At 40.1% G+C, this 27,645-nt stretch overlaps 1 protein-coding gene across 6 annotated transcripts in view; it reads left to right on the top strand.

Annotated features, from left to right (window-relative positions):
* Window positions 1-27,645, top strand: part of cabin1 (calcineurin binding protein 1) — a 111,544-nt gene that overhangs the window by 18,173 nt on the left and 65,726 nt on the right. For 2 of the 6 annotated variants that reach the window (XM_015366281.2, XM_015366278.2), the window contains exons 21-28: window positions 1,571-1,777; window positions 3,937-4,082; window positions 4,824-5,085; window positions 7,237-7,407; window positions 10,787-10,876; window positions 11,537-11,688; window positions 13,246-13,460; window positions 26,525-26,590. In XM_015366281.2, coding sequence (XP_015221767.2) covers window positions 1,571-1,777; window positions 3,937-4,082; window positions 4,824-5,085; window positions 7,237-7,407; window positions 10,787-10,876; window positions 11,537-11,688; window positions 13,246-13,460; window positions 26,525-26,590 — 1,309 coding nt within the window. The remainder of the gene's footprint in view (window positions 1-1,570; window positions 1,778-3,936; window positions 4,083-4,823; window positions 5,086-7,236; window positions 7,408-10,786; window positions 10,877-11,536; window positions 11,689-13,245; window positions 13,461-26,524; window positions 26,591-27,645) is intronic. The other 4 variants (XM_069182354.1, XM_015366280.2, XM_015366282.2 and 1 more) reach the window with 3 other exon arrangements.

Genomic DNA, 27,645 nt, shown 5'->3' with positions numbered 1-27,645 from the left:
TGTCTTCAATTATTGAATGCTTGGTAGCTTGATATATGTTTTGCATTACCTGCTTACCCAACTGGCCGTTGCTCATGTAGATATTTTATTCTTATTATTAAATCTTCAGAAATGGATTCATATAGCCTCTTGATTGTTTCAGGAGAAATAGGAGCTTACCTCAAATTACATTTTGTTGATCAATGGCCAGGGAACACATTTTCACAAGTCAGAGTTACATATGCAAATTGTGAATTTCCTTATTGAAGTTTTAATCAGAATTTGTTGTAAGGACAATCGTATCTACTGTCAAAAACCTATTTTTTCAGGATTTCGGAATTACTCAGAATCTTGAAAGCAGCTACAGTATGTTGAAGTATTTGTTTACTTGAATTCTATTTTGTCTGCTGCATGTGATTTAATCTGATGAAGTTTTCTTTTTTCCCTCTACTCCAGCATATGATTGTTAAAACCACTAGGGATATGATTAGCAGTGAAAATATGAAATCTCCCATAAGGATTGAAAGTGAATTCACAAGCAAAGAGAATGAAAGATTTGAGGAAATATTGACTGATCTGAGCATCTAAGGAACGTCTCTGCATGTAGACTGCCGTTCACTTGAAGAACATATTGACGGCTTTCTGCGGTATGTAAAGTATTCCCATGCAAATGGTTCACAGAACTGAAGAAATTGACAAAGGCCATCTGCACAAATATCTTCACAGTGCTGTTGGGCAGAAGGGGACAGTTTTACAATGTCCACTGGTCTGTAGTCCAGCTTGTTTTGAGAGGCGTTCTTTGTCAGGAGATGAGAAAGTGAAGCACCTGGGTGTATTTTGTATATCTCACCTCAAGGCTCTAGGCAATCTGGGCTGCTCATTCAGCTTGTTTTTCCACCGAGCATTAGAAGTCATGAGGTGCATACATAGAGAGATATTTAACCAGTCTTAATTTGGCTTTAATAAGAAGGTAGATGTACCGCATCCTCTTAAGTATTTTTTGAAAGTAAATTATGCTACATAATTTGTCTCTTCCCATCTTCATTTTTATTGAAGTTAGTTTTATTTTGCAGTGTGCTTTTAGCTATTTTAATTGTGTTGTTACCTGCTGCTGTGGTATTTGCTTGACTAAATTACATGAGTCATTTTGGAGACTAGTGAGCAGGAAGGGCCGCAACGCATCCCAATTTGTGGGAACTTGAATGCAAGTTTGCGACAACATGGCGACTTCCAGTACTTTCACACACAGTTGACGAGTTTGTGCTTAATTTGAAATTTGTCTCTTTTTCTTATAACATCAGTGAACTTAATTCGTTGCCGAGACTTAACAACCGCTCTGAGAAATTGGGACGGCGGTTTTCCTTTAAACCACCGTCAAGATTCTGGATTTGTTTGAATAAATACAGGTTGACAGACTTGGTGTTATATGGTATGAAAATACTTTGCTGTAGTTTCTGAAACTGGGCGAGAGTCCTGTGCTGTGGGACTTGTCTTTGCTTCCCCGGCGACTTTAAGGAAAGAGAACCTGGCATCTGGGGGGGCGGTTTGGCGGTTTGGCTGTTTACTCTGTTGCCGTGTTGCTGTGCTGCAGGTGGAGCTGCTGTGGACCGACGCTCTCTTCATGTTCGAATACTTCAAGCCCAAGACTTTGCCCGAGTTCGACAGCTACAAGACCAGCACCGTGTCGGCCGATCTGGCCAACCTCCTGAAGCGGATCTCCTGCATCGTCCCTCGCAGTGACAAGCCCACTCTGACTGTGGAGGAGGTTTCGGCCTACATTGAGGGGGCGTCTCACAAGGTATGTGCCCCAGGACACACGGGTGTGTCCTTACTGGTGCAAAACAAGTGTGTCAGAACATTTTACTGCCACTGCCAGCACTCAGTCCAGTTTAATGGCAAGGTTTTAAGAAATAATATAATTTTTGGAGTTGGTGACCGATTTGTTTTTGTAGCTTGATGAACCCCCGATAATTTTTTTGTTCAGTTTAAGTCTCGGTACATGTGAGTGAAAAGCAGTTTAAACGTTAAAATAAACGGTAAAAAAAATATCTGAAGGTTATACATTTATAAAAGTCCATTTGTGTATATTTATAGGATTATAATTGTAATATACAGTAAACTTAAGTGTACATTTTAATGTTGGAAAATTAAGATTTGTCTGAAGTCCATTGGCAATCTGTCTGATGATGACATTCTGGAAATATCCCGTTTTTTGTATGTTTCCCACAGAGCATTTTCCAATTATCTGCCTGTAAGAATTATAGTTTCTTAGAAGGGATTTTGAAGGTACCAAATCACTCCTCAGAGCCTCCCTTGGTGAGGTAGTACTTACTGGTGAGGTCATAAATTTATGGGGGATAAAAACAAAACTGCAACAAAAAATCAAAATGCCGCTGTAAGCATAAGCAAAAAGTTGAGGCTCCCTGTGCAGCTAGACTGCATTTCATTATAGTCCTCTTTAGCAATAAACTGCACACCCAAAGACTGCAGTAAAATGTTTATTAGCAGATATGACTGTAAATTTCTTGAATAATCAAGGCTTTACTGTCTTGTGAATGAATCATAGCATGATATCTGTCCTCATCCAATATCTGTCACACTGTACATTTCTTATGCACCGTAAGTTGTGTAATAATATTACATGCATCTGTTTGTCCCGGCTGTCTTCTGTATATTTTTATTTCTTCTTCTCACTGTGGGCATATGTGGCTGTCAGGCTCTCCTGGATTTTACACCGGTTCGCCCTGTTTGTATATCTGTCTTTATAAATATTGATGGAAAAAAAAAATGTTAGTAAAAACATAACAAGCTGTGCTGTTTGAGCTGGCAGCCGCCCTCCAGTCAGTAATAATGGGAGGACTGTGCCTGGCATGTCTGAGTAAGTGTTCGCACCGTGGGGCCGTGGTCTCGGTGTGCGCTGAGCAAATAGAGGAAATCGTTGCTGCTGCCGGACCCCCTCGATGTCAGGACGGGGTCTCCGATTACTAAATCCCGAGCAGCAGAGGGGGGGAAGCACATTCAAGTTGGAAGCGCTTGTGTTGATTTTTTTACTCCCAGTCGCTGCTGGAAACGGATTGTGGCAAGCAGCTGTTTATATGCGCTTGTTTATGCGGGGGCCGTTCCAAAGATAACATGCCGAGCAAACTATGAGCATAACATACTGTAGCAGTTTTCTTTTTTCTTGCACTCTCTCGCTTTCCATTTTCCACCGTTTTTCTCCATCCAATTCTCCTGGCAGCTGCATTTTATATAGCTGTCGGCCATGGAGAAATTTGAGTCATTAATGTGTTTAGTCTTAAAAAGAGGTATCTCAGCAATACTGTTTTTTTTAATGCTTAAAGGTAGTATTTTAACTGCATCCTCCCTCTTTTATTTTCTCTTTTTGCTTTCCCTTTTTAAAGTGTATCTCCTCTTCTCCTAAAGGTAGTTTCCCTTTGTTTTTCTGGCATGTTGCCTCTGTGTACAGTGCTGGCACATTCGGTGTAGTGCCACGAAAAGGCTCTCCGAGAGACAATAAATTGATGCAAGCTAAAAGATCTCATTCATCTCATAATGTCGTTGAACAGAAACAAAGCTGTGGCTGCATCATGACAGGGAGTGTCTGTTTATCCATAAGTCAGGATGGTAAGAAAATGGAGCAGATTGAGTAATCAGTGACCCATTTCAGTTAACCAGAAGAAATATGATGCATATTTTGATAGTCATGACTGTTAATATCAAGGATCTCTAACTGGAGAACCCCAGTCCAGTCACTGTTAAATAGCCAGTTATATACAGGACAGTTACATGAGATCTGTTAGAAAGGTGATTTGGTAAAATAAGCAATTTAGGAATCAGTAGGGATTCAAATCTCAGTACTCCTCTGCCCTCAAGGAACAGAGCAGGGTTGGTCCAGAGCCCATCAAAGTAACGCTCAATTAACACCCCCCCCGACCCCACCTCTGCCTTCTCCTCTAGGTGCCTTGTCTTCCTGATGGGGCAGGTCCAGTCCCTCCTGTGGTGAATGAGCTGTATTACCTTCTTGCCGATTATCACTTCAAAAACAAAGAGCAGTCCAAGGCCATTAAATTCTACATGCATGATATCTGCGTGCATCCTGACAGGTCAGTCAGCTCTGGAGGCAGTATGCCATCCACCACGCTTGCCCACTATGTGACACGTGATATTTGTTTTACAGATTTCCCACTTTGAAACGTTTTTCAGACATAAATGGGAGTTTCTGTTTGTATCTTTTGATTAGCACGACAATTTCAGCCATGTCATTATTGTGTCAAATGATGAACCTAAAAGGTTATTTCATATTTTATTTCCTGAACTTTCCTGAATGTGTTTCTACCGCTAGAAAATAAAGTACGAATCGGTCTGTCTGTGCTTATTTATATTTTGAATACAAGTAAACTGCTTGGAAAATAATTAAGGAAATATAATGCGCTTAATATACTGAATGCACTCAGTCTGTGTTATGACTGCAATTTGATTATTTATTATTTTCTTCTCTTGCTGTATATGGTTAGAATTAAGTAAGTGACTTCAACATAATGTACAAACTGGTAGATATCCACATTGTCCTGTTTAAATTGGCTTGCTAGCCTTTTTTGAAATAATTAAAAGCTTGCAGTAAGCTCTCAAGTCCTGGAGAAAACGTGAGAGTAATGTTTATCAGTTAGAATAAACATGAAGAAACATTAGACGGTTCTAAAGATGAATCGTGAGTCCTGCTTTAGCTTGTTTTATAGACGGCAGGCAGTATATTTCCTGTTGGCCCGTGGGTTTTTGGCGCCGTTGGGCAGGAGGCTCTTGATGGGGCCCGACGTCAGGGGCTGGTGTGCTTGTCCCCCTGGCAGGTTTGACTCCTGGGCTGGCATGGCTCTGGCCAGGGCCAGCCGGATACAGGACAAGCTGAACTCCAACGAGCTGAAGAGCGACGGCCCCATCTGGAAGCACTCGATGTCGGTGCTCAACTGCTTCAAGCGCGCCCTGGAGATCGACTGCTCCAACCTGTCCCTGTGGATCGAGTACGGCACCATGTCCTACGCCCTGCACTCCTTCGCTTCGCGCCAGCTCAAGCAGTGGAGGGCGGAGTTGCCGCCGGAGGTGGTCAAGCAGGTGAGGCCCGCCGTGTGGAGAAGGAGAAAATTGAGATAAGATCAGATCACTTTATTGGCCCTATACAATTTCCTGCATTAGGAATTTGTGTGTTCGCATACCCCAGCTTGCTCTCCATGAGACACAGACACACAGACAGGGAGAGAAGCTAGGGCTCCGAGCACAGGGTCAGCCATTCATACGGCGCCCCTGGAGCAGTTGGGGTTAAGGGCCTTGCTCAGGGGCCCAACAGAGTAGGATTCCTCTGCCGGCCGCGGGATTTGACCCGGCAACCTTCCAGTCACAGACGCAGATCCTTAGCCACAGACCACGTTACATCCTTAACACACACACACCTAGAGATTCAAGATGAGCTGCCCAGTAGAGAAATCAGTACCAATGGCAAACATCAATCGGGTGCACACTCCCTCTACTGTAAAACAATTTATTAACACTTGTCAGTGTTTCGGCAAACACAAGCCTTTATCAATGCAAACGTTTTTGGCTGGATGGCGATCTGATACACGCTGGAATTCCCTCATCGCTGGCATTTCATGTAAAAAAGGAAGCTGACCTTTTCTTTAAAATGACAATCATGAGGTTAAAAAGGTCCATCTGGCCATAAATGCAATAGCAGTTAAGACCCATGTATCACTATATGATATAGACATATCAATATATTTTCAGAATTACAGCTGTTGCCAGAAATAGTTTCTTTTTCTAATTTATCATTTCAAATTATATATTCAAATCTGTTTTATTATAAATCAACTTTTTTTATAAAAAGGGTTTAAGATCTAATTCTGTGTTCAACCCATGAGGTGTTAAACTATTAAACAGAACAGAGATTGTTTAGCAGGTTTCCAGAATAAGACTCTTTTGACAGACAAATAAATTGTTTTTTTTTTTACCAAATGGGATTTTTCTGACCTATAAGGTTTTTGTATTTTTGTTGATGTCAGCCTTGCTCTTGTTAACATTACATTTTATTCTGGGGGCTTAGTGTTGTCTTTATCAGAGAACACCCTGTTTATTTTTCAGTGTACTTTTTAGTCAGAACAGCAAAGCATGTTCATTGAAAGAGTCTGTTCCCTCCAAAGCACAAACGATCACACTAAAAGGAGTCTGAGTGCTTTTTGAAAAGGAAACTTTTCAGTCAGGTGCAGAAAGTGATGCTGATTAGTGTCTGAGAGGTGAGGCAGAGCTACAGCAGCTGCCTTTGCCCTGCAGATGACAGCTGTGAGGTGCTTTTCTTCGTACAGTGATTCCTGTTACTGTCTCTAGGAGGCAAGAGCCTAGACTTTCACTGTTGCATCTGGTTGTCAGATCGCTTCTTATACCATATGTGTCAGCTACTTTTAACCTGCATTAAAAGGTTTGAAATGTGTGGCACCCACTCAGTGTGTCTGTGGGATGAATAAGCTAAAGGCAACATTAAGTGATTTTTGTAGCAGCCTGGGCAGGTCAGGTGAAGTCCCTCAAAAGCGTGGTTTTGTCTCATGTTTTCAGTGACACACTCCTCCTAGAACGGATGCTGTACTTTTGCTTGATAAAACTCAATTGGTGTGGGGGAATAATGTTGGTGAAAACCCGTACTTTAACTCTTTTTGGCCCATCTAAGTCTCCCTGTGTACAACAGATATATACTATATATTGTATTTAGAGACAGTGGCCGTTCTTTTGGTGTGGTCTGAGGTTTGTTTTCAAAGCCTGAGGCAGGATCAGTTTGAAAGAAATGGACTCTTTTGAGCGTAAACAGAAACGTGGCTGGTGTGAAGCATATCATTCAGATTGTGAAAATGATTACATTTGTATGGTAATATATGTATATAGTTTAGAATCTAGAGATTTAGTGAAGCTACAGAAGCTGTAGTGTTTCTCTGACCTACAGTATTTGCTGAGAGCTGGTTTGAATACAGTCCCAGAACAACTATCCTCTGATCCAGATGCTGGGTCTGGGTGCACATACAGTCCAAGAGCAGCTACAGTGTTCCCGTGAACCAGATTCTCAGAGCTGACGTACATACAGTCCTAGAGCCGCTCTAGTGTGACTAAGGTGCTGAGTGCTGGAATGCATACAGTTCCAGAGCATCTAAACCCTGACCCAGTGCTGATGCATACAGTCCCAGAGCAGGTTTAGTGTTCCTCTGACCTGTCCTCTGTGTGTTTCAGATGGAGGAGCGCAGAGACTCCATGCTAGAGACGGCCTCCCAGTGTTTCCAAGGAGCCACCCGCTGTGAGGGGGACGGGGACGAGGAGGAGTGGCTCATTCACTACATGCTGGGCAAGATCGCGGAGAAGCGCAAGCAGCATCCCCAGGACTACCTGCTGCTCTACAAACAGGTCTGGGACGAAAAGCCCTTTGGGCCCATACCCATGGAGAGGCAAATCAAGTACAGCAGCAGTCTGTCATGCTGTTTTCTTTTCTTTGGTGTTGATATGTTTCTTGTTTGTTCAGCATATGAAAATCCCCCCCCCCCATCCACCCATCCATTTTCTATCGCTTCTTCCAATTTAGGGATGCGGGAAAGTATCCCAGCAAGCAGTGGGATAGCCTAGAAGGAAGTCAGTCCTTTACAGGGCAGACATAAACACAGAAACACACACTCACGCCAGGGCCAGCATTCCCAGGAGTAAGGGAACTTACCTGTATGTCTTTGGACTATGGGAGGAAACTGGAGCACTTCGCGGAAAATAATTGGAGCACTGGTATACATTGTCTCCACGTAGACAGCACATCAGGGCCCCAGTACTGCAAGGCTAACCACTGTGCCTCCCTGTATGAAAATTATAATACAAAATTAAAAATGATAAATGATAACATTTTCGAATTAAATTTTAAAACTACTTCTGCCAGAAGAAAACAGTTGCTTCAGTAGCAAACTATTGTTGTCATCTGTTGTATGAGTTTCTTTGTAGTTTTTCAACTATCAGGCATCAAAGAAGTGTGACATTTTAATTTGCCTCCCAGTCATGCTCTTTCTGAGGGAGGTTTGAGGTGTCTTTTCAGAAGCTGCATCACCTGGAGATGCCGAGCAGCAGGGCATATCCATGCCTACGCTTAAGAAACAGCATTCACTGTATGTGCAGGAATAATAGATAGAGAATGGAAAACGGAAAATGCCACAACTTGATCAGATGATGTATGTAGAGACCTGAAAATGACACTGAACTGAATGTATAGTTAAATGTATTTTTGTGTCTGTGTTTGTTTGTTTTTCTCACACCAGAGGTATGACAGCACTTGACTATGCTAACTGTAGATAAAATTCCTTCGTTTCGAGTGAGTCTGAAGAGTAATCCAGTCGGAAAGCTTCTGAAGTCTGGGCGATATTCTGATGAATGCTCGTTTTCGTAGTGTTGTCACCAAGAGCGTGTGAAAGGTGTCAGTTTGCATCATTTGCAATTCTAAGCAAGGGACTTGCTGGGAAGGTTCTGTAGTGGTAGTGATTATTCTTTGCAAGCCGACATGTACTATTTAGTGCAATTCTATTGCTGGGGGGGGGGGAGACTCAAGATTCCAGAGCATTTTAATGCTTATCTATGTCTGTGTACAGTAAAAATGAATTTAATGTTATTTTTTTACTGGTTGTACTCCTGGGTTGCTTTCACAGAGAAATGTGTTCCACAATTCAATTCCTGTTCCTGCTGGAATTCTGCACATTTTCATTTTTGCTTTAAATTAGACCTAGATTAATAAAAGGTGAGAGCGATGTGTATGGCTTATATATGATATACTGTATGAACATATACAGTATATCATTTGTGTTTTGCGTTCTTGATACTTTGCATGTATGCAGAATTAATTGATGGACCTAAGCAAACATTTGCACTAAAGGTGTCCTATATTAAATTGATCAGCAATAATGAATCTGTGAGAAAAATATGATCTGATAAGGTCAATACATAGGAACATAAAAGCTAATATAATAAAGGCTTGTTAATACCTCCCATTTTTTACTGATTTTACAACAATTTCAAACAACAGGCTTGAGAACCTCCTTCCGGATCTGGGTTTAAAAAAACAATGCCAAATTCTGGCAAGTGTAAATGTATCTGCCTGGGAAACTACGTTCAGCAACATCATAATGTTCAAGTCTGCATTCTCTAAGTGCCAGTCTGAAAGTTTCAAACGGGCACTCACTAAATGACAGAGTAACTCCCCGAGCAGAAGTCAAGCTTTCTCAGTCTGCAGAAAACGCACACTAGCTGCATGTTTGTTTGGCTCTCGAGATTGAGGCAATAGTGTATTGTGAATGATGTCGACAATAAAAGGCACATGGGTCCGTTATAATAAGTTCATATTAATCCTTTCGCTGTAGTTTACTAGCATGTCCTCTGAAATGGTCTCTGAATTTGTGATTGCTGTGAGGGAAATTTGGAAGGCAGGAGAGAGCAAGTCTTGTGACGGTATCAGAGAGAGTGGCCGTACCCCTGGCTCGGCTCAGCCTGTGAGTCAGCACGCTGACATCCTCTCTAGTCTGTTCCGGCTGTGCGTTGTCAGGCTCTGAGGCAGACAGGCATGGAGCCACTGATGTGTTTGTGGCTTGGGCCCACGCATATTGCCTTGTGCTCAACATGTTTTCTGCCCACGAGTTCCTGCTGCTTCAGCCTGCAGTGTTAAGGTGGGAGCGTGGTGGGTCTGACCAGGTGCCGGCAGAGAGTCACACTCCCAGCACGCTGCTTCTGGAGGCACTCCAGAAAACGCAGACGTCAAAGTGCAACGCAAGCCTGGCTTTTCTCAGCTCTGAGGACGTTGAATAAGAGAAGCCATTTTGTGAAGGGAGTGCATGTTTTACCTTCTTACTCCCATTCGTAACGAGGGAAATTTCAGTTTATGGGTTGTCCTAATCCTGCAGACAATTCACAGAAGAAAGATGACTAAACCTCTCATTAAGAAGTGCTAAATATCTCATTGTAATGGTAAAATAATGTTTCTTAATTGTTTATTCAGATTGACTTTAAAAACTTGCTCTTTTATTTACAAGAAATGCAATAATTGAAGCTTAATTACAGGATAACTTTCAGTAATATATGTATTGACTGAAAGTTTTTTTTCCTATTTTAAGGCTATTTTATGTTTTTTTTTTAAATAAAACACTTTATATTAGTGGATAAAAAAAACACTTTATTCTGTCTAAGTATTTGCGTATGTCGAGGTCAGAATCAGCCCAGTCTGTAAAGAGTAGCCCCATGTTGCTGTGTTGTTCAAGCTGGTTTTATGTGGTTTTACATTAAAACAAGGTGTTTTGTATTCAATCAGGTGTCTATAGCAATCTGCCTATATGCAACGAGAGCTATGTTCGTCTTGACACACTAATACAGAACTGCATACAGTATATGTAGGATGTTGACTGCTCTTAAAAATAAAAGCAGAAAAACCCAACAGCAAGTCTTTTCAGTCTCCTGCTGCTCCGCTCGTGTTACACAGCAAGAGAGACCTTCTCTTCAGCTGCCCTCTTCAACCCAGCAGGACAGCCTTTCCTCCATGTAAAACTGTGTTATTTAAAATCTTCCTGCCGCTCATTGCTTTTTAACCATTTAAAGGTTTTCTTCATTAAACATTGTGTGCAATGCCAAGAATAAATAAGAAAAAATATTAGGGATCAAACTCAAGCTGTTAGGACAATCTCATTGACTGGTCTGCCATCAAAAGGGTCAGAAGGAGGCAGAACTGGATCCTGGGTCCTGTTGTCTTAATTACCCTTGTCCTGTCTTTCAGGCAGCTCATTACTTACATGAAGAGGCAGCCCGATACCCCCGGAAAATCCACTACCATAACCCCCCTGAACTGGCCATGGAAGCCCTGGAGGTGGGTCAGGTGTAGGGAAAGGGTCTCGGGATTGTAGGGAAAGGGCCCTGCAGAATTCATGGTGAAAAGAGTGTTTCCTTGTCCCCTGTGCCCGATGAAGACATTTGCTGGAATTCTATCGAATTCTATCGAAGGAAGTGGGTCCTGTGGAACAGCTCTGTAGAGAATCCATGGAACAACACATCGGAGACCGATATATTAAATTAAAAAACCCACAGAATGAAAGTCTGGACCAAAAAAACCCAAACGTTTTATCCGCAGAATGAAGATGGATTGACTTTAATAAAAGCACTGTTTTTTACCAAATTAGTTCATAAGACTGAAGCTGAGCTTTGAGCTGGGGATTAATTATGCCAGCTGTCCAGTAATATCTTAGATATTAATAAAAAAAAGAACACATTAGTGGTTTTTATTCAGCCTTTGTGAAGGGGCTGAGTGGGAATATGTAGAAGCATATGTTTGTTTTTGACTGATCGTTAAGACCGGTGAAGAAGGCGGATTGTATCTGGCAAGTGGAGGCGCAGTTGATGTTCTGGGTCCTGCAGGGAGGCCGGGGAGGGGGGGTGGCTGCAGGATACCTTTGAGGTAGCTTTAGTGCAGCAGAACCCAGGGGAGGGCTTCTCCTTCGAGCGATGTGTCATACAGGCCTTTCCCATTCAGTTGTATTTCAGGCTCTGCGCCTCCATATTAAAGCTTCTGGAGGCTGGGGAGCAGGAGCTGGACCACGAGATGCTCTTCAATATCCTGAAGGAGGCGGCTGATGGCCCTTTCGCCAGAGGAGAAGAGAAGAGCATGCCTAAAGCCAGTGAGAAGTAGGCATCTCTAAAACTGTTTGTTTTTGTAAAAGCCAAAAAACACGTTTTCCTTTTTATAGACGATTAGCGTACTTTTCTGAAGGTGCATAATTGAACAACACTTTGGATTTTATTTCCCCCACACGGAGAAGCACTGTATACAGTGGGCGTTACTGCAACATATCATCTCTCCTTGCAATGCGATTTCTAGACTTGCGGGTTTGCCTTCCCCAGATAAACTGTAGGTGTCCTGCAAAGGGCTTTAGTTGTCCCATTTCGTGATATACAGGCTGTTCCTGTCAAAACACGAAAGCGCTATCAAGGTGAAACACAATCATTATTTTGTCTGTGTTGCTGACGGTAATGAAAAAGCACAGTATGATTGCATTTTTCCTAAAATTGGAGACCTACAACTTTAAATGCATGTTGTTGTTTTTTACCCTGTGACATATTTTGCTGTGTTATGGCACACAGTATTTGTTTGCATCCCGGGGGAAAGTGGCTAAGCTATAGCAGTCAAATATAGTCTTTCCCGTAGGAAAGATCTCCACATTCTATATGTATCTGAAACTAATGCACAGTGCAGGAAAAAAATACTTTAATTTGATTAAGGCCACTTTGGAGGTGGGTGACATCTTGTTCCTTGTGGTGCTACTCCAGTGTATGTATAGCATGTTTAATGTAGGATATAGTAAATATCCTTTCAATGTAACAGTCAGAACATACGTAGAAATCGTGTTTTTCTCAAGCATACTGTATAGATTTTAATGTTGGGGGGGGCGGGGGGAAGGAAATATTGAAATATAGTGTCCCTAAAATGTGGATTGCACCAATGCGCTGTGCCACTTTCCTTGGGCGATTAGAAGAAAACAATGTGATGGTATAACTTGGTATAACCCTCGGATGGCGAAGAGGCACTGACGTTACTTGCTTTTGTAAGTTTCAGCAAGCTCTCAAGCGACCGAATGAAAAACATGTTTGTGAACAGGCATCCAAACATAAAAATACATATTCTGATTTGTTCTAATTGAATTGTAGTAATTGTAAGGTTTTATGAGGCTTCACCCTTTTAGCACATTGAAACTGATGGAATCAAAAAGCAAAAAATGCATGTACACAGAACGGCTATTAATAGACTCGGTGGTGCTGAGCGGGCTGTCCATTTACAAACAAACATTTTATGTAAACTGCACCAGAAGAGAGAAAATGATTACAGGTCATTGACCTCTTAGCAATCCTTTTAGCTTGTTTCAAAATCCTACAGACCATCAAAGTGTCTTCCTACTGTGTAGTTGTTGCCCCATTTTCGCCACAGAAGTAAAACTTCGTAGGTTTGATCCAGTCCAAACTCCAGAAAATCATAGTTCTCCTTCTGCCCTTGCTTTATGTTCCCTCGGTTTGAAATTTGTGTGACACCAAACCAGGTATGGATCTCCGACGTGTTGACTAAGTGAAAAGTAGTTTTGGTTTCCTCTAATCCCACAGCATGTTCCCTGTAATTGTAGAAGAGCGTAGCCCCCCCCCTGGTGGTGTGTTGTCAGTCTGCTCAATTTCCTGTCCTGTCCCCGTCGCCAGGGAGAAGCCTCTGTCTGTGAACGACGAGGATTCGCACTCCTCTGTGGGCACGGCGCAGGCGCCTGGGAACTCTCTCCCCTCCACCGGGCCAGGTCTGACATCTCCACCTTACACAGCCACACCGGTTGACCACGATTACGTGAAACGTAAAACCCTCCAGCAGCAGCAGCAGGAGCAGCAGCAGCAGCAGGAGCAGGAGCAGGCCCTGGCTGATGGTACAGTCCCAGTTCTAGATACTGCCACTCCAGGGAGGTGCTTTCGAATCACTTGGGTGGGGCTGCTGGGAGAGGAAATATGCTGGGGAGAAACTGATCTGGTGATCGCGATGATCCAGCCTGAGCAAGGCGAGAGGCAAGTGTTAAGATGGGCAATATGGCTGCTGGTTAGCCTCATGTGGTATCCTGTCGATAAGACCTTTTTCTTGGCATGCTTGCTTAAGCACACTTTGACACACACAGTCAGGACATCATGATTTGATCATCTGGGGCTAAACTCTATCAACAATTTTGCAGATGTGCTATTTTGTGTTTCCATTGCAGATACAGGACTTTATTTCTTTTTCGGACAACTATCTTTTTTTTTATCGTATGGGTATGTTATATGTGTGCACACATTTATACGGGTAAGAGCTTAAGTGAGTTAGTGATTCATCTGCCAAAAATGCTTCACAAGAGGTGAAGACTTTGTCTTCAATATAAAAACATAACACAAGGTGATTCACAAATTCATATATATAGACATACTGTATGTATAGACTGCAACGGGCTGTGGGGCTCTAGGGATATGTACCTGGCTGCAGTGACACTGATTAACCTCACAACCAGCTGTGGTTCATACCGTTTAAAACGCGGCTACCTGTCACTTGGCCAATGAAATAGAATAGAGGCATATGCATACACTGTGTTATACATCCTACTTTGGTTTTCCATTTAATATTTACCTACAAAAATCATATAAAAAGAAACCATTTCTTGTGAAGATGTGCCTTGAAAGTGGCCTATCAGAAGCAGAGGCTGCAGTATAAGCTGATGATATGGCAAGCTGGGATAAAGCTGTGATCAAAGCAGAAGCCAGACTTTCAGGTGAGCTTGACGAAAATTTGCGTCCTCATTGCATGATGTGAGACACATGTTCAGGACCGTTTTCATCTTCATCTAAACTGATGTTTTCTTTAGTTGGCGGACATCCCTGCGTGCGAAATTAATTTGAAGGTCCAAGATGATCTGTGCACAATCCAGCAATGATATCTGGATCCAAGTTAGTACTTTGTTTTTACCACCTTTCTGAAAGTTTCACGACTGACGTTGAGGACACAATGGCTGATGTGTACTCTTTATCAACCCAAATGTTAAAAAGTGTAGTACTAAAATATCTAGACATGATTTTGGTGTTACAGTATCCTGCACATTTATCTATATTTCTGATCAAATAGGATTAGTAAGCATCAAATAACATAAGTGTGTAATGTCTTTTGCTTAAAAATTTAGAAAAAGGTATACTGTAATCTTAATGGAATTGTACAAAGCAAATTCATATTTTTTTGCATATGATTTGTGTCCAGAAAACATAATGGTTAAATCTTTTCTTGCTTGTAGTTAGTGTTTAGTAAATTCTCCTCTGGCAGGGATTACACTGACAATGTCTTCTGTTGTGTTCTGGGAATTTAGAGGGGATGTTTATGGACATTTCTCCATGTATAATTATAGACCCTTTGGTTTCCTTCCACAAGTTTTTGATTTCACAGATGTTTAATTGGAGTGAAGTTTGGAAATTGAAATGGCCAGTCAAAAATATTTTGTGTGCAATTACCCAGTCCTTGATTTGGATGCATCATTATCATAGTGAAATGTCCTTTTTCAGCCATCTTCCAAGCTACTTATTTCACAATCCATGGTGGCAAGATGCACATATGTCCTATACCTGGTAGTGGCCACCATAACTGGTAACCTTAAATGTCTTAATAATGGATACCACAAAACAGAGTGGTTAATTAATCTTTTGGTGGATTATTTCATAGACATCCCTCTGTTTGTGAAGATCAGGGATCATTGGTCCATGGTTGTTGAAGTGGTCTCTGTATTATTTCCTTCTCCATCCCAGGGAAACAGGAAAGCTTTGGAGGCTCCTGTACAGTTTCAGAAGCTTGCATTTCAGTTTTAATGAGCAAAATCTTACTGTAGATTTGTTTTTATTAAGTTTAATTTAAAGAATACGTAGAGGTGCAAATAAATTCCACCCTCTTTTTTTCAGAAATTATTTATGACAAATGTGACTTTGCTCTGTACAGTGCTATTGTGATTAGAGCATAACATAATTATAATTTTTTAGTAACACGTGTATAAAACTCGAGACAGAACACATCTCAGTAGTCCACGAAATTCAGATTTTTAAGCATATATTTCAGTAGATCCACAGCCCCCATTTAAATGTGTTTCTTTGTTCCTCATTAAATGTATCTTAGCTTGGTCTTCGCCACCCAATGCAAAGTATCTACTTTTGACAGTTGTCCGTGATTTTAACATCTGTATTCTTTCTTTTAGGTGTACGATGGTCTTCACCTAAAAGAAAATGCTGGTGGTGTACCCAAATTAAAATAGTTTGAAAGTCAGCCGTATTTGGCAGAGTTTGTGTATCTTATGGTTTCACTTGTTTATGGAAGTTGGAGTGCTGTGCTGTGCAGTGATTTACACGTGTGATTAGTCTTAAACGCAGGCAGCATGGTGGTGCAGTGGTTCCTCGCAAAGTCCAACGACATGCTGGTAGGTTATTTGGGCACTGCGTCTGTGCTTGCAAGGCTAGAAACTAGCTCCCCTGTGACCCTGTGCTGGATAGGCAACTTAGAAAACGGGTGGATGGATGGATTAACCACATTTTCATATTATCTGTCGTGTACTCTACAAATATGCATATAGTAAGCTGGTCTTTATAGTTGAATCTTAGTCTGAAATCTGCTGCCTGTCTCAGGGACCTTACAGAGACAGGTGTGTATATTCTGAAATTATGTCAAGCGATATTACTGCACACAGTGGTTTTGTACAAGTGCATTAATATAGGTGTGCCCTAGTAAAAGGGCTGAGTAGTTATACAATCAATGCATTTTTAGTTTTATAGTTTTCTACGCAGTTTTTGTTAGGATTCAAGTTCTTTCACCCATAACATTTTTAGTTTGGGTTTTCAAATTATGATTAAAAATATTTACGTAAAAATCATTATCAAACATCATTAAAAAAATGGGACATCATTCCAATGAAGTGAATACATTTGAAAAACGGCGTGTGTATCATCTGTACAGTGGGGTAACAAAGAATTGTGCACTAAAAAAAAACAAAGTTTTGTTCAGAAAGAAGTTTGTTCCCAGGGAGTTCTCTCTGAAGAACTTTTTGTTGTAAAAAGATTGCCCTTTAGTTCACAGCAGGTAATTTCTGTTAATTTGAGAAAATCAGCTTCATCTCACTCTTTTAAAAAAACAGTTGAACCCCAGTATGGTGGGAAAACAGTTTGTGCACATGGTACTAATTCTAGTTGACAGTGTTTTGATGTCTGGGTTACGGGGAAGAAAAGGAGGTAGTATCATGACTTTGAGGTTAATTTCCTTGGTAGAACCTTGAAAATGGACTATTCTGGAATATGGAGTTCAGCAGTTGCAATGAAGAAACAACAACAACAAAAAAAAAATTTAAAAGTGATAAACCCCTCAGTACACCCTTGGTGCTTGGAGTGAACCACAGAAATGTTACTAACTGAAATGGACATGACCATAATCAAAAGCTAATTCTCTTATATGTTTATCCTCAATGATACTGGTGCAGCAGTCTAATTTGTACAGCTGTTCATTGGGTATAAACATGATTTTTGCCATTTTTCCGTCCATTTTCAAACCGCTTCACTCAGTTCAGGGTCACAGGGGAGCTGGGACCTATCCCAGCAAGCAGCCTGGATGGGGGGATGCCAGTCCATCACAAATGAATTCATTTTCATTTTAATTAACACACATAGTGTTTTGTTATGCCACAGATCTCTACTGCACAGTCAACAAACCTATGAGTTCAAGTCTCCTAAATTATTTTATCTGCCTCAAAATTACAGGCATGAATTGATATAGAATTAGAATAAATCTGCAGGGAGAGATATGCCCATGCACTGCTTGAGTAATGAAGACCGTCTTGTAGTTACTTGGAGAATGAGATGGTATGTTTCAGTTATTAGCAGACTAGTCCAGAGAAACAAGGTATTGCAGCTTTGTGAGGGTCTGGCTACATCCTAGAACACCTGTCCTACGCCACCACCTTCACGTTTATAGACTTAGAGGCTACCGCTTGAAACGTTTCAAGAGGACATAACCCCACGTCAGTATGATTATAGCCTGGGGTTAAGGCATTGGCCTCTGTGAGATAGACATCTTTTATGGGCCAGAGAACATCTGAGATGTTGACTGAGAGGGCAGTGGAGTGTTTTGTTCATCGATGAGTCCTGATTTAACTTTGACAGACCACATGGAAGAGAATGTGGAGGTGCTGCAGTAAGCTTTTTGCTCATTTGCCTGTTCTTCAAATCAGTTATGGATGGAAATGTGACAATGTGGGAGGAATTTATACAAGACCTTTTTGGTGCAGATTTGAGGGCAACCGACTTGCTCAGTGTTACTTGGTGGAACACCTTGTTGGAATGTTTTATCCATTCCTGTAAGCCAGTCTAGATGTTTTCTAGTAGGACAGTGCGAGGCCTCACAGTGCTAGGATTACTGAGGCACAACCTTACAAAAAGCAATGTTGAGGTCTTGATTTGGCAGCCTTGTCTCCTGAACTGAGCCTACTAGAACATTTGTGCGAACATGCCAAGGCCATCAGCTGCAGACAAATGTGACCAGCCCTCACTAGCTAGCTGCAGCTGCACAGGAGGAGTGATGGAACATCCCACAGCTGTCTGGGCTGATTAGGTCTATGCTCCAGTGCTTTTGGTTTGTTAATGCTCAGAGAGATTATATCTGATACGTGCTGAAGGAGTTCATGCAAAAAGATCATGATTCTCCGATCTGTATTTTTGTTCATGTTTTTTTCTTTACTTGTGTAAGATAAGATCACTTTATTAGCCATATACAATTTCAGTAGAGAAATTAACAGACTTTATGGATTTGAGTGTCTTGAAATGACATGTTAAAACAAATGCATCATACCAAAGATGATATACTGGTTGATTAAGCAAAGAAAAACAGAATTTCTGGGTTTGAAACTTGTGGCAGTGATATGATAGAGATGTCAGGAACTAGATCCTAATTTTAGTTAGATGACGTACTCTCCTTCTCATTACTCTTCCAAGGTTTCCTTGAAAACAAGTCTGCTGGAATGGTTCTGACAGATTTGTGTTTTTTGTTTGTGATGTGGGATTAGTACACAGAACAGTATGCACTGTTTCTAAGCAATGGAAGGCCTCTGGATCAACGAGTGTTACTTAGTACAAGCTGTTTTCCTGTCACCTGCGTCGCACAACGGTCCACTTTCCACAGCAACCATTGTGAGGATAAACTTTGAATAATTTTACAGAGACGTTAATGAGAAAAGAAAATTTACTACATTTTCCATTTTGCTGCTTAAATACATTATGAAGGACATTCTTATAACCATGGCAAAACTGCATAGTTGGTTTTGATTTACTTTGTTTTACTTCAGATCATCAGTGACAAGGAAAGGGGAAGCTTAATTGCTGTATGAGAAAGGCAACATGCATTTCAATAAGTATTTGTTGAGGGAAAGCTGATTCATGTTCCCAGGAAGAAACTCAGCAATTGTTTTAAATGATGACCAGGTTGTGAATTTAGTATTGATGTCATTTTGTAATGTTTTACAAAAAGGGAGAGCTGCTTTTGTCCTCTCGACATTGCTAAAGCTATCCTACCGCCCTTTAATGCCCCTCTTGTTCTCTTTTTTTGGCACTGCCTCCTTGGCAAGCTAGACTGGAAGAGACCCCCGCATTGCTCTTCCACCTCTGCAACATGTCACAAGTGCACATCGCCAGAAAAAGGTGTTGACGCAAATTGGGCTTGGGCAATATGATGCATTTTCAGGCTGTTTCAGAATTTTTTTTTCAAAGAAATTAGGATCGCCAATTATTTTTGTTATACCCACTAGAATAGCTGGTTGTGTTTTTGCACGTCTAGGCTCATAGTCCCCTTCTTTGATCCACCTGCATTTGAACCAATCAGCTTTCAACATGTCGCAGGCTCGACATTCCTCCTGCACAGCGTGGAGCCCCAGCTGGAGGATAGGTGCATTCTTTAAAGGTAGCACTTGAAGCCCTTAAGTGCCTGAGCAGTTTGATAGCCAAGAGAGCTCTAGCTGACTGATCCCACACTGTGCTGGGTGGAGCTCGCAAAGTTTTGCACCACCTGTTCTCAGTCTCGGTCACAGTCACAGTCAGCTAGTGCCATGACCCAGGCTTGAACCCATGATCACAGATCTCAACCTCCATTTGGGTGAGCATCTCAACAGGTTGAGCCACTTGAGAAGTCTCATTCTATGTCCTAATCCCTGTTTTCAGACATGCTGTCCCGGCTTCCTCTTAGCTATTTCTCATTTTCTTGGCTGCCTTGTATTTGTTTTATCTAAGTAGAGTTGGCTTTCCTCTTGCTGTGACTGGGCTGTAGAATATGATCTGTTAGCAAAGTGGATCCACTGTCTAGTTAATTTACAGCACAAGTAGATTCAAGGAGAGGATACATGAGGACATGGACAAAATAGCCATGGTGTATTTTTCATATTTTCATATTTTCAAACCCTGTAATGTTACCTTTTCCCACATCCTCCACTGCTTTAGAGCCTTGGAAGAATTAAGTCTTTTGATTTGGCAATAATTGTGTCTCGGAGTATGAATTAATGGGCAAGTATCTTACAAGGTCACTGTGCTGTCACTCCCTGGCCATATTTTTAGCAACCGCATGACAGTGACGGACTCTTTTGTGAGGGATTATGATGCAGAGTGACCGATCAGCACAGAAGGGTCTCTGCAGGGGTGTCAAACTAAAAATGAGCGAGAGTTTAAAATTAATTCTAACTTATCTGACTGTACCCTTAGTGTTGATTTTTTTTTTAGGTGAAAGTGCATCAGTGTTGTGGTTGTGAGTAGTACTGAATGTTTATAACAGTGGTCATTAATCAGTTTTCTGTCTTCCTCTCTTTACTTAGCTTTTTACTTTCAGACTGGAAGCTTTCTACCACAATGCCGAACAGGTCAACAGAGAATGGGAAAAAAAAATATCACTTTTTTTAATGCAGTAACATAATGTATTTGCTGTTGTTTAACGGAACACAGTCTAACAGTGAATCTTTTAACATCTTCCTTCAGCAAAGAAGATTAGTTTTTTCTCTTTTTAAGTGATTAAACAGAAGCAGGGAAAACAGAAAGACTAAGCAATGTGCTTCAAGTTATTTTTAAATAACTTTTTTCCATTAAAAAGCAAAGGTCAGATTAATGCTTAAAGCCATATTTAATTAAATATATAAAAAATGAAAAAAATTAGTTGGAGAAAAATGTTTTGAATGTTAAATATTCAAATATTCAAGAGTGTAAAATATTGGCCTTGTGTTTGAAGGAACTCTGTTTAAAGAACTTAAGCCATTTGATTTGAAATCTTTGCACTGCTCTTTTGTGTCTTTACCTGTAATTAACCTCCAAGAGGCAGGATAAACTGGTCTAAAAGTTGTCAGCATGAGCAGCTCCAGGTAAATCAACAAACAAATCAACAAAACAATTATTTTTATAATCGCTAAAACATGAATCATGGCTGATTTTGATGAAAAGGACATTTGCCTGACCCATTTACAGTGTAACTCGGAGAGAGCTAGGAAGGGCATGCTAAACTGGAATCATAGATTAGAAAATAATAAAGGTTACAAACTAAGAACAGGCGTTTGGGGATATCTGGCTTATTTCAGTGTCTAATAGCTTATAGGTCCAAGAATCTCAGCCGTTTATACCCTGAAGGATCTTGGGGAATCTGCATGAGAGATGTCTCTGACTGGAGATAACAACGAGGATTAGTCAGGAAGACAGACATGAAACGTTAATGTCGGAGCCCTTTATTGGAAAAAGTCATCTTTTTGGATCTGACATTGGTTGATTAGATGGACTTGTTGGAATCCTGGATGTGTGTCGATGTGGAGGAGTGTGGATTCCCATGTGTTTTGTGCACATTCACAACACCGTTACAGTTCCTTGCACAGGGTGCAATATCTATTTGAATGAATGGACTTGCTGATTGTGTAGGTTCCAGGAACTGTGTTGTCAGTGCAAGCCCACTGTCATTATCCGCATTACCCTCGTTTCATGGCAATGAGGTGACTGCTTGATGCCTCATTCGTTTTGTTTTGCCTTGGCAGGACGGTTCGTGGCTTGCTACTCAATGGAATGAAATCCCCATATTGTTTCACGGAAGGGATTTGAGTCTACATGGTCAAGAGAATAGTCTAAATAATAACTTGCGCATTCAAAAAAAATATCACAATTCCTCAGTCATCAGAATGTTCATGGTTTTTAAAAACTGTTTAAGACTGGACACATACTGTATAAAAACAGTAAATCCTTGGTTTAAAGGACTAATAGGGATGAAGGGGTGTCTGTTATTGCCAAATATCTGTTAAATCATGGCTGATGTTTTTTGAACCCCGAAACACAGTTGGCTAGGTCAATGAAAGTTGTTCCTGTGCCAAACCGAAGGTTTACTGTATATACTGTATACAGTATATATCTGTATATATTACTGTTTATACCGATAAGGAAGTAATAAGTATAGATAAAGAAGATACTGGTCAATGAAGATTTTGTAGCATAATAATTTGAATTATCATGTAGTCTGTAATATCATATTATAATAACACAGCACTATTCCAATATCCTCAATAAATCTTTTTTTGTGATTCTTCATAACTGTACCCGCAAAGCACTTTTCTATGGGGCGCTCTTTCCTCTTAATAGAAAAGGACTTGTTTTAATGTATGATTTGCTTTCCTGCATGGCCGAATGTTAAAAATTCAACTGCTTTGCCTGTTACTATTACAAAAGTTAAATACATAGCTACTTCAATATTTAATTTTGAGACAAGGACAGAAGTGAAGAAAAAAACAACTGAAAGATGTCTGATTGTTGAAGTGCCTTGGCATAATTTGAAGCTTTGCTAATTAAATGAAATTCCAGGCCAGTGTTGATCGGCAGCCTGCTTTTTGTGATACTGGTGTTGAAGGAGCGAGTCGGTTTGTCCCTTAGTCTGAGGGCACTTCACCCACCAGGTCACTCCGATAATGAATCGTGGTCACGCCCACAAGACAGTGTCAGCATCATCCTGTAAAAAACAGGAATGAAGTCCACCGATATCAGTTATCAATACATAGCCTTTGTAGGTTGAGATGATCACAGCTGCACTTTACTTGTACTGTTTCAATCTGATATGCGCCCTTGAAACAAACAAAAATGTTAAAGGAGACCCTGGTGTCATACAATTTCCAAAGAGTCCACTTTAAAAATTGCTTTAATAATATTAAAAGGCAAAAAAGATGATTGCTGAACAATTTACTCAACAATTTTGAGTTTCACTTCATGCCCTCTGATCCTTCTTTCATAGCCAGATAAAGTAAGTTTCAAAGATTGGAAACCATTGGGAAAAATAAAACTAAAACTTGTTCTTTGAGTGACTTTGAAAGTTTTTTTTAAACAATATAATTTCTCAATCTATATAATACACATTTTCTACAGCTAATAATAATATTAAATAATATTAAAAGGCACAACTCTTATGTGAAGAGAAATATATTCAGCTGTCACTCCTCAATTAATCTGCTCTCCATTTAAACTTTTTTTGGGTACATGGGGAGCTGGTGAATTTAGGTTTTGCTGCGCTTGATGTAGCCAAGATGTTGTAAACACTGTTAGGGATTTTGAATAATTGAAGTGTATTCTCTTTGTTTTGAGTAAAACTCATTACTCAGGAAAAAAAATCCCTCATTAGAAATATATACATATTTCTGAAAAGTGGTTCCCAAAATGTAGTCCTCTGCATTAAAATGTTAGTTTTTTCAAATGAAATTGTGTATTTCCTGCAATATATCTAAGTGTAACTTTTATTGCTGCCAATACTGTACCTTAGATGAGGACAGTGATGAATGGACATAAACATTTCAGTCCTTTACTCAAGTTTACTACTAACGTTTTGAAATGTCTAATGTACATGCCTGCTACCTGCATGTAGTGCTTGTCAACACCGATACTCATTTTCCCTCCTGTTTGTCTGTGTTTATTATTCTGGTTCTTAGTAAACAAGCCTTCTGTTGAAACTTGTGCCCTCCTTCAGCTGTGGTATATTGGAGTTTGGGGCTAGTGTACCCATTCAGTGAGCAATCTTCACTCTTCCAGTCTATGCTGTCACTCAACTCTGAACTTATCAGTGCTTTAGTTACTGAATCCTTAATTGCTTAGTTAACCCAACTGCTGGAAATCACATCAGTAATAAAGAGTTAACTTGAAAGACTTGCAAAGACTTGCAATGGAATTGAATGGAAGAGAAGGGGTTACCTTGAATTTTGTTCATGTGGAAGTGTTGTGTTGGTTTATAGATAAACTGAATTTCCATTATTAATTAAAACCTTAATTAAACTAGTTTAATGTTTATCACTTTTGTCTGCTAAAATGTATCAGATTAGAGGTATAACATTTGATGCTTGATTTCAAACAGTAGATTAAAGAACTGCAGTCCATATAATAGTTCCAGGTAGTTAAAGTATCTGTTCAGTAATGTGCTCAATTAAGCAATGGAGGATCAAGCAATTAAGCTGGATCAAAATCCGGCCGACACTGGGGTCATCAGGACCACGATTGGGAAGCCTTGCTTTAAGCCCTATGATGACATTCAGCATCCATTACGTTTTGATAAATACCGATTATTAGATTACTGCGGACGTGCTGGACATTTTTCATTTCCAAGGTAACATTTTACATTTCACACTCTGCCCACCAATCAATTCAGTGAGCATCGGCAGAGTTCCTGAGTCCCTGCTGTGCAATCTCCACATCCCCACCTCCAGCAGTCGCTCTGCATGGGCTTTCCTGTTGCAGCATGACGTCCTTTAAGCATGTAACAACTAGGTAACACAGGTTGTGTGCACATAACCCCGGCACAGCTGTATTACATCAGCTCCGCGCACAAAATGTGTTTTTCTTCTCTGCAGAGAGTGGAGGGTGGTAGAAACCTCCATTGCAGCACATCAGGTTTGCCTGCAGTTTTTCTAAAGGCACATACAGTATTTCCAGTCTGCAGCCTTTTGAAGCTGGCCTTTGCCCACTTGAAGCATCAGTTCTGCCTTGATGTACATCATTGCATTTTGTTACTTGTAAAACTTAGTAATTGATTTGTTTTAAGTTCCTTCAATGAACTGAGATTATTAAACATTTGTTTTTTGTATTTTTTATCCACAAAAGCCGTTAGATTGCACTATTCATTGCTAAGCAGACATTCGGTTTTATAGACTTGTTCTTAGCATTATTGCTGTATCACTGAGAGTGCAGTGGTGAAACATTGCTAATATTTTAAGAGCTAAAAGGTTGAAAACTTGATTTTTGTATACCAGTTACCAACAGATTTCACAAGGAGCTGTGGGTGTCTTTGGGAGAGCTATGAAAACATTACATTTTGGTTCTATAGATTCTTTCAAGAAGCAATTTTGAGTTTCACTTTATGCCCTCTGATCCTTCTTTCATAGCCAGATAAAGTAAGTTTCAAAGATTGGAAACCATTGGAGAAAATAAAACTAAATCTTTAAGTGACTTTGAAAGTTTTTTTTAAACAATATCATTTCTCAGTCTATATAATACACATTTTCTAAAGCTACACTCTGCCAGAACTGTGCAGTAATCTAAGCCTGCTCTTCAGCTTCACTTGCTAGATATTCATTGAGAATATACTGTAGATGTTAGCAGTCTGTTCATGCCGCTGTTGTTCTGGAAATGTTCTTCAGGAACATTATCCTTAAGGTTTTGTAGGACATGGATTTTAATTTTTTTTTCTCCAAATTGTGGTGTGGAGAGCATCCACTGAATAAGCCTTCAAAGTTCTTTTTAATGAAAGTGTAACATTCTGTTTGCTCAAATATAAATTCAATGTAAATGCTAAGTGTGTAACAAAATGGAACCGCAGAAAAGTACCATGCTATTTTCTGAAAATGGTATGCTATCCTTAGTCCCCAATTTAAACACAACAGGAATGTAATCACGGGTCTCTTGTTTTTTTTCCTTCCTTTTTGTATTTCCTGTCCTGTAAAGCTTGAATGTCTTTATATTGCAGCCATATTGCCTATATTACACTTAGCCTTTCCAGATTCCTACCTACCTACCTGCCTGCCTGCTTACTCTCTGCTTGCTTGCTTCTGACACAACTTGCTTTATCATTTTGTATGCATGTGGGTCCCATGGCGGTGAATGCCAAGCAAACACATTCTGTGTCCTACAGTCCACTTTGTATTCTGTCATCTGTCTTTGTCTAAAGAGCTCAGGGATGGAAAATGGCCTAACTTTTGTGCTTGAAGTACCCTTTACACTGCTGATTCAAAAATCTTGCTCCTTGGTTCTCTCATTTAAAAGTCTCCAGATCTATCAATTAATCATTTTATTATGTATAAATATACATGAGCTATATAGCTTGGATGTTCCTTGGTGAACATCATCTTGTAGCCCTTTGCAAATGAACCAGGCTAGAACTGCAGAGATGCATGGTTTCTAGTTATGATAACTGTCTCACCAGACAGGCTCATGAGATTCAAATGTCACTGCTTAAGGATTAATACACCGATGTGTCTCATCAAAAAGCAGGTAAGGGCTGCTGGACAGAAAATAAAAACAGAACAACATTGTGTCTATGAGGTACACTACGTGAAGCCCGACATTACTGGTGATGGAATGATGTTTAACTCCTTGTTTCCTGCTTTTTAATCACTGAAGTCCCAATGAAAGAAATGTTTAAAACCATTGCATACAAACAGGCTCAGGTGAGCGGGTAGGGCTTTTCAATTATAGCCTCCAAGGATGAAATTATAATAGAAAGCTAATGTTCTGAGTGGTGTCTTGTACATCTACCATACTTATCTCTGCCATGCTTGTTTTACAGGTGAAAGCCTATTTCCTAGCAAGCAGAAACATTGCACTTCACCTGTCGGTTTTAAAGAAGTGATGTTCTCATTATTGGAATGTTGTGATTTGCTTCTTTTGATATTGTGCTAAAGCAGACTCCCAATATCATCTACAGCCATTCCAGCATTTGACCATGATTACTTCCTGACGAGCTTTTCAAAGTGGCCGACATCAGCGACTGGTACTGTTCCTTTGGATTACCACTTGAAAAGTTGGGAATACATTTGTGAAGCACAAACTGCCTCTTTTTAGATATTGGGATATTTTAAAATGTTAAAATTCAGTAGTTAAATTGTCTTTATTTCAGACAGCACTTTAAAAAAATCATATCTTGGGGCTCTTGTGATTTATAGTTATTTAGGGGTTTAGTGCCCCTTACTAAAATGGTGGTAAAAATGGTAAAACATGAAAAAAGGTCCCAAGTGCTAAGCCCGGTAAGGTGGTGTATGCAGTTCTGATTTAAGTAAGAGCAGCTTAAAGATCAGTATGATTGAAACTGTACCTATACAATGTTTTTTGTTTTGCATTGCATTGTGATATGATCCTATCAGTTTACTTCATGTTAGGGAGTTATTCCGTTTTTAACAGTCAGCTAAAAGTACAGTTTGTCCTTTTAACTGTGCAGCCGAATTCCTCTGCATTGGCAAATTGTTTCTCTCAAAAATAGACCATGTATCTTGCTGGAGAATTCTCCCTAACCGTTGGGTGCCAAGATTTTAGTAATTCGATTTTTTTCTAGGAATTATTTCCCTTGTGTTCCTATTAAAGAAAAAAAAAACTTGTTTTCCTGTCCTTGGTTTTGTGATTGTCTGCAGAACATTGTGTTACGTGCTGAGGTTGCAGTTTCTTTAGAATGTTTTGCCTCTGCAAAGGAATCGTGATGCATCGTACCTCACTTGGTGGTTTGGATCAGCTCCGCAGATACATGGCTTATGTCAGTGGGTGCAGTAGGGGGGCTTTATTCAAAGCGGGAATATAGAACTGTATTCACTGTGAAGTGATCGCTATTTACCTTGGACCTCTGTTAGTCAACATCGAGAAACCAGATGTTAAATTGCAAAATCTGTGCGTTTGATTTATTTAAATTCCAATCAATCTCATTGATCAAATTTGTTCTCTATTATTGTTCTCTTTTATGAAATTGCTCTTACTATTAAGCCTATGAATACTATAAACATTATTCATGTTCTAAAATCCATGATGTAATATGTATTGTTTTCACATAGATCAGCTCAT

This window comes from Lepisosteus oculatus, chromosome 22, assembly GCF_040954835.1.
Source record: "Lepisosteus oculatus isolate fLepOcu1 chromosome 22, fLepOcu1.hap2, whole genome shotgun sequence".
NCBI lineage: Eukaryota > Metazoa > Chordata > Actinopteri > Semionotiformes > Lepisosteidae > Lepisosteus > Lepisosteus oculatus.
The sequence above is the reverse complement of the archived record's forward strand: the minus strand, read 5'-3'. Positions and strand labels throughout refer to the sequence as shown.